The sequence below is a fragment of the Asparagus officinalis genome, chromosome 8 (assembly GCF_001876935.1).
Source record: "Asparagus officinalis chromosome 8, Aspof.V1, whole genome shotgun sequence".
NCBI lineage: Eukaryota > Viridiplantae > Streptophyta > Magnoliopsida > Asparagales > Asparagaceae > Asparagus > Asparagus officinalis.
In genome coordinates this window covers 114092787-114100363 of record NC_033801.1, presented here as the reverse complement: position 1 = coordinate 114100363, position 7577 = coordinate 114092787, and the positions used below count along the sequence as shown (strand labels likewise).

Sequence of the window (7577 nt, the reverse complement as noted above, 5' to 3'; positions counted from 1 at the left end):
ATTTGAACAACACTAGTAATCATTATTGAGTTTTAAACACTTATAAACCCTAACTCATTTAAGTTTCATCCGTGCTATAAGTATGTGTGATTATTTAAGTTTGTGATGTGAAAATATGTGAAATAATTTTTTTTTTTTAAAATAGAGTGATATATAACACATTATAAATTTTTATAATGTGTTATAATCCAATTAGGTGAATAAAAAAAATAACGTTATCCCTAGACTTCCGTCCAATAATTACATCCAATTATTTGGACTTATAATATATGATATACTACTCAGATTTGGGTAGGAGACGAAGTTTTCTTCCAAAAATGAGCGTTTATTTTATATTATAGGAATAAAAAATTGGTACTGAAATTCGTAATTATTGGATCTGTCCTTCTCGGACGGGTTAGGAATATAGTAGTGCATACATCCAACTTTGTATACTTTGTATATTTTCATTCTTGAAAGTTTTGGCAGCACCTATTCGTTGTTCTCCGTGTACATTAAGCATATGTTATTCTGCTTTTCGGGTTATTACTGATACGCATAATAACATCCGCACAGTGTACAGGGAGAACAGCGGGTAGGTGCTGCCGAAATTTTCAAGAAATGAAAATATACAAAGTATATAAAGTTGGATGTAAGCACTACTATATTCTTAATGGATAGAAGCCTTCCTATGACAGCCGCAAGATTAGTGTAATTAGTTTCTACGTACGTTTTATATATATTTTATGTAGATAAATATTCATATTATTAAATGATATATGAACGTATGTTTGATATGTGTTGAATGTATAAGAGTAATGGATGTATTAGTAGTTGTGAGACTAATCGTATTTAATAATTATATATAATTTACAGATGAGGATAATTCCTGAAAAATCATGGATAGATATCCGTAGGCATCATAGATTTTACGACACACGATACAAGGAGGGATGTGAAGCCTTCATGCGTTATGCAGAAATAAATCCGAGAAATTTAAGAAGCGGTGCTATGTATTGTCATTGTTGTAGGTGTAGGAATTTGAAGCTGCTGAATAGAAATGATATACGGATTCACCTAATAAAATTATGTTTTGATGAGAAATATAAATACTAGAACTGGCATGGGGAAGGTATCACTGAAGATGAGGATCCAAATATGCATGTTGGTACGTCTGGTGGCCAACGAATAGATGACACAGAAACATTGTTGAATGATATTTTTCCTCGACCTACAGAATATGATGTTGATGATAATGCCGAGGATGATATTGGAGACAAAAGTGAAGATGATAACGAAGTTGAAGCTGAAGAGGTAGGAGGTGTCGCGAGTGTCGAAAATATTGATGATATGCATTCCTCCACAGAAATAAAGCGAATAATGGAGCTACTAGAAAATAGTGAAAAAGACTTATATGAGGGATGTACCGAGTACTCCAGATTTTCATTTATACTGAAACTCCTTCATATTAAGACACTTAGCGGTATATCAGATAATTATTTTGAAATGATTCTTGATTTGCTTCGGACTGTAATCCCTGGAGGAGAGAATAGCATACCCCAAACAACTTATCAAGCTGAGAAGATTGTCTCTGCTCTGGGTCTTGATTATAATAAGATTGATGCATGTCCGAATGATTGTATTTTGTACCACAAAGCCAATAAAGACCTTCAAGAGTGTCCGACATGTGGAGTTTCTAGGTGGAAACAGCGCACAAATTCTTCAATAAGGATTACAACGGAGACAGGGATAACACAGAAGAAAATTCCAGTCAAAGTGCTGCGACATTTTCCATTGGCTCCTAGATTGCGAAGATTATACATGAACAAGAAAACGACAAAGAATATGAGGTGACATAAGGATGATCGAGTAGACGATAGTAAATTGAGACATCCTGCTGATGCTTTAGCTTGGAAGCATGTTGATAAAATTTATCCTCGTTTTGCCGAAGATTGCAGAAATGTAAGACTGGGTCTATCATACGACGGATTCAATCCATTTGGGGTAATGAGCTCTGGCTGGTCTACGTGGCCAGTTGTATTAATGCCATATAATTTACCTCCATTGCTTTGTATAAAACAACCGTTTATGATACTTTCATTACTGATACCCGGTAAGCATGCTCCAGGAAATGATATTGATGTCTACTTAGAGCCTCTAATTGATGAGCTAAAACAATTATGGTCTGAGGGTATTTTAGCATATGATGCCTATTTAAAAGAGTAGTTTAGATTACGTGCTATTCTATTATGGACGATTAATGATTTTCTAGCTTATGCTAATCTGTCCGGGTACTCTACGAAGGGCAAGTGTGCTTGTCCTGTATGTGGTCCAGAATTTGAAGCTCTTCAATTACCACATAGCCGAAAGAGTTGTTATTGGTTTAATCGAAGGTGATTGCTCTTGAGTCATAAGTACAGAAAATTATCAGCTAAGTTTGATGGCACAGTTGAGAAAAGAATGAAGCCGCGCCAACTGACAGGTACTGAGATCGTTCAATTACTTGAGGGGTTTCCAAAAGTTGTGTTTGGGAAAAAACGCTATTCTAAATTTAACCCGCTTGGAGTAAGAGATTACTTAAAGTTAAAAAAGTCATTGAAGCGTAAGCGAAAGGTCCGTAAAATGCAAGTTGAGGACGAAGCCCAAACATTACCTAGAGGATGGACTAAATTTAGTATCTTCTTTTAGCTACCTTACTGGCAAAATCTTAAAATCCGACACAACTTAGATATTATGCATATTAAGAAAATTATATGTGATAACATAGTATCAACTCTCCTACAAGATCCAAACAAGTCGAAGGATGATCTACGGGCGCGCCAAGATCTGACTGCTTTGAATATCCGAAATGATTTGCAAGCTCAAGACGTTGGCCTTAAAAAATTAAAGTTGCCTCCGTCTCGTGTTACAATGTCAAATGAGCAGATGCAACGAGTTTGTGAAATTCTCAAATCGATAAAGTCGTCGGATGGTTACTCTGCTAACATTTCAAATAATGTCCAGGTGCAAGAGAGAAAACTCTTAGGTCTGAAGACACATGATTATCACGTTCTTCTCCATCAATTGCTCCCTGTTGTAATCTGTAACAATGTGGATAAACAAGCGTCGAAGATTATTATTGAGTATTGTGGATTTTTCAGAAAATTATGCTCTAAGGTCATAGATGTAGATGACTTTAAGAAACTTGAAGCCGATGTCCGAGTTACTCTATGCAATATGGAAGTAGAAGCGTCGAAGATTATTATTGAGTATTGTGGATTTTTCAGAAAATTATGCTCTAAGGTCATAGATGTAGATGACTTTAAGAAACTTGAAGCCGATGTCCGAGTTACTCTATGCAATATGGAAGTAATATTCCCTCCTTCATTTTTTACAATTATGGTCCATCTTACCCAGCATCTTGCAAGAGAGGCTAGAATCGCCGGTCCTGTTACTTATCGTTGGATGTATCCGATTGAAAGGTAATTTACGATTTTTCTTATATTTATTAATTGTATACGCGTTTTTCAAATTACCGTGCTAATAATTAACTTTTATGATTATAAGATACTTGGGCTGCATGAAAAACAATGTTCGCAATCGAGCTCGTCCCGAGGGCTCGATAGCTGAAGGATACGTGGCTAACGAATACTTTGTGTTTGCATCACGTTACATGCGTAAGAAGAAAACCACATCTCAAGCACCTCAAAAGGAGAGGAAGCGTGAAAAATACCCGAGATCTCTCTTAGATCAAATTCATGCATATGTGTTGGAAAACCTTGATATGTTCGAAGACTATCGAAGGTAACAAATAAAATCTGTAATATAGATGAGAAATATTCATTTTACATATAGTTTATCAATACAAACTTATATATTGTTTATATAGGCGACATCTGGAGAAGCTTAAGAATGAAACAACCGGTAGGAATGCAGCGCACAATATTCAGAAAAGACATAAGAAAGAATTTTCTGATTGGTTAAGAATTGATGTAAGTGTTTTACAATTAATTATTGAACATTCATAATATAACATCACCTAAATATTCTCAAATTGTTTGTCTTAGGTTGAAAAATCACTTCTTGATGATACTACATTACCAGATGAAATTATTATCCATGCACAACGTCCTTATCACGAAGTGAGACGTTATAATGAGCATTTGGTGAATGGATATAAATTTCGAACGTTAGAGACCGATGATAGGAGAGTAACTCAAAATAGTGGGGTCATGGGCTTGTTTGCTCAATAATGTTTTTCAAGTATAAGAGATCAGAATCCAATTCTAGCTGACATATTATATTATGGCCAATTAGAAGATATCGTTGAGGTAATTTACGGGTTTGGTAAACCAAAACAATGTACTTACACGATGTTCAAGGTTCGGTGGTGTCCTGCAAAAAAGCAAAAGGATCATTATGGATTTACACTAGTCAATCTTCACCGAGAAGTATATACGGATGAGAAATTCATTTTCGCAGAACAAGCTGATCAGTGCTTCTATGTGAAAGATCCGAATGTCATGTATGATTGGGTGGTTTTGTACAAGGAGCCAAGATCTGTTGTTCTTCCTAATAACAATGAAAAAAATATTGAAGAAAGTGAAGATAATTATAGTGAACCAATCGGTTCATCTGATGATGTTTGGCAAGAATTCTCTTACGCACAGAATGTGGCGCTGGATGTAGGTATGAACTATATATGTTACACCACATTATCGATTTTTATCTTATCATAATAAAAACAATAATGCATTTCATAACAACATATCTCATGAGCATGTATACAATTTTTTCTTAACGATTGTCTTTATTATATTTGCAGATGAGGAGGAGGATGAGGAGGCTCTTTGACCTGGAGGGTGATCGCTCACGGAGTATCACCCCAGGTAGTGGTGCTGATGATCCACTACCATCTCCGGATGCAGGTATAAAAATTAATTAATACTTAACATGTTTTATAAATTTTTAGTTATCTAGCTCATAGTGTTCATTTGTTGTAGATGCTGGATATTCATCACCCGACCCCTCTGATGCAGCACCAGAACCATCCCCCGACGCAGGTATTAAATATTTAATAATTGATAATGTTCAATTAAAATTTAATATTAATGATTCTTCTTTCTTATGTAGGTGCTACTTGGACCCCGACATATCCATCATATACATTCCATACTGACTTGCGGCCAAAGACCCAGGACTTTCTCAGTTTACCTTTACCTCCGGACTCTCATAAGTCCAAGGCTGAATCAAGGAAGTACCACCCACGTGCTGCGAGAAGGTATCAGGAAATGCTTCCTATGTTGGAGACTAGGAAAGCTGTTGCACTCGCAGCAAAAGAAAGAGAGATAGCGAATGGTAAATTATATAAATACTTTTAATTTTCACATTTGTATATTATATGATATATTATCATGTTGTCATTATTGTAGGTGCTAAGAAGGATCGCATAGAGGGACGACGTGGCGGAGGTAAGCCTGATTCTAAACAACCGCCAAGAGGAATGAGGGGCATTATTAGGTGGAATAGTTCTAATTTGCCCGTTGGTCCTTGGTCAACCCGATTGAATGCATATATTGGGGTTCTCGTGCGTAGAGCGACCATTATCAACCCTTATTTTCATTTTCGAGAATTACCATGGACCGCATACGAGGCGATATGGACTGCGCTTATGGTAAGTGCATATTGTTTTAGATTTTCATTTATTAATAATTAGTAATTGATATTAAATTATCCTTACTAAATGTGTATGTAAATCTACAGGACTGCTTCTGCCTTGAGGACTTTGAGGGGGCTTGGAATTATGTGTTTAATGTCAAGGTTGAAGCAGTCCTCAAACAATGGAGGCATGAGATCAAACATGAAACCTATGACAGGTATGAGGAGGACTGGCAGAGGTTTTTAAACCTCGATGACCGAGTTGACGAGATTCATTTCACGGCTCTCCTCATGTATTGGGACAACGATGCCGCCAAGGTTAGTTTCATAAAATTTAGTTTATAATTTTAAGATATTATTTCATTTTATATTTATAGATTTTTTTTAAAGAATAAATCCACGAAGGGGTCAGAAAATAGAAGAAAGCAGCTGCATGACCATCACTTGGGCTCACACTCCTACGCCAATCTGGAGGATGTTTATTGTCAGGATACAGTATATGTCATTTAAAGATTTAAAAGATCTTAATGTTTAGTATGATTATGAAATCTTAAAATTTATAATATGACAGGGGAAATCATTAATGCTGATACACTTGAGGGCAAAAGCGGCATATGGTACTTTCCATGAACAATATAGGGGTGATGAGAAGAATCGGGATAAGATCACGGCAAATCTCGAGTTAGTGGTGAGACTTATACATATCTTGAGTAGTATTATTAATTCTATTTTGTTAACATTACGAGGAAACGAGAACACAAATAATATGGTCATTATCTTGAATTAACTATAAATTTGTGCTTTAGGAGGGATTTGAGACTGCATCAAAGGAGGCTGCATCTGTCTACATTTCACAGGAGGAGGAACAAACCGAGCCGGACCCTCACATGCTTTCTGCAGAGGAGAACATCAATCTCACACAGCATTTGATGGGTCATAATAGGTATGGATGTAGAAAATTTGAATCAATTTGAATACTACATTCCTATTTATATTTTTTTATCATTATTGAATTCGAGAGGTAAATTTAATATTTATTTCTCCCTAAACATAGGAGAGGGAGATATCCTCTGCATGGTGTTGGAATGGACGATCTCATGGGGTATGTTATACAATATTTAGGTGGTGCTATTCCTTATAGCGCGTATGGTGGTATCATACGGATCATTAGCTCGATTGGTGATAATTCCGGCACTAGACAGAGTAGTGCTCAGGTACCTTATTTTTTCTTATATTTATAAATTCATTTTTATCTAATATGTTATCAAACACCACATAATGATTATTCAATTAAACATTCAGAGTGGAGATAATGGAGGGAGCAGCACCCGTTCTCGTAATCGGGATAGAGATACCCCCGCCGACGACGATGGATGAGGTTTTTTTATTTTTAATGCAATAAACAGTTTATTTGTTATAACACTACATTTATTCATGTCGTGTATCCTATCTTAGTCATGTGCGTTGTTAGTATATATGTTGTTGGATGTGTATTAGACGGAACTGATTGATGTATATTTTGAGGTGGATGGTTGGATTTGTACAATGTGTTGGATTTGGTTATATTTGGTTTTTGAATGGAATTGTTATGAATTTTGATTATAATTGGATGGTTGAATGTATTCACGTGTACAGTATTTTTTGGATGTATTCATATATTAATGTAATTGTACAGGAAAGTATAAATTGTAATTAATTTTTTTTGCTGGAAAAAAGGCAACCTAGACGGAATTCCGTCTAGATTGAGTCAAACTAGACGGAATTCCGTCTAGGTTGTGAAAAACCAACCTAGACGGAATTTTCGTCTGGTCTGTCAAACTAGACGGAATTTCCGTCTGGTTTGATAGACCAGACGGAATTCCGTCTGGTATGGCAGACCAGACAAAAATTCTGTCTGGTTTGACAGACCAGACGGAATTCCGTCTAGTCTGTCAAACTAGACGGAATTCTTTATTCCGTCT

At 35.9% G+C, this 7577-nt stretch overlaps 1 protein-coding gene across 1 annotated transcript in view; it reads right to left on the bottom strand.

Moving 5' to 3' along the window:
• Window positions 1-2044, bottom strand: part of LOC109821752 (jacalin-related lectin 3-like) — a 6700-nt gene extending 4656 nt beyond the window's left edge. The window contains exon 1 of the mRNA XM_020387911.1: window positions 2039-2044. Within this exon, the coding sequence (XP_020243500.1) occupies window positions 2039-2044 (6 nt within the window). The remainder of the gene's footprint in view (window positions 1-2038) is intronic.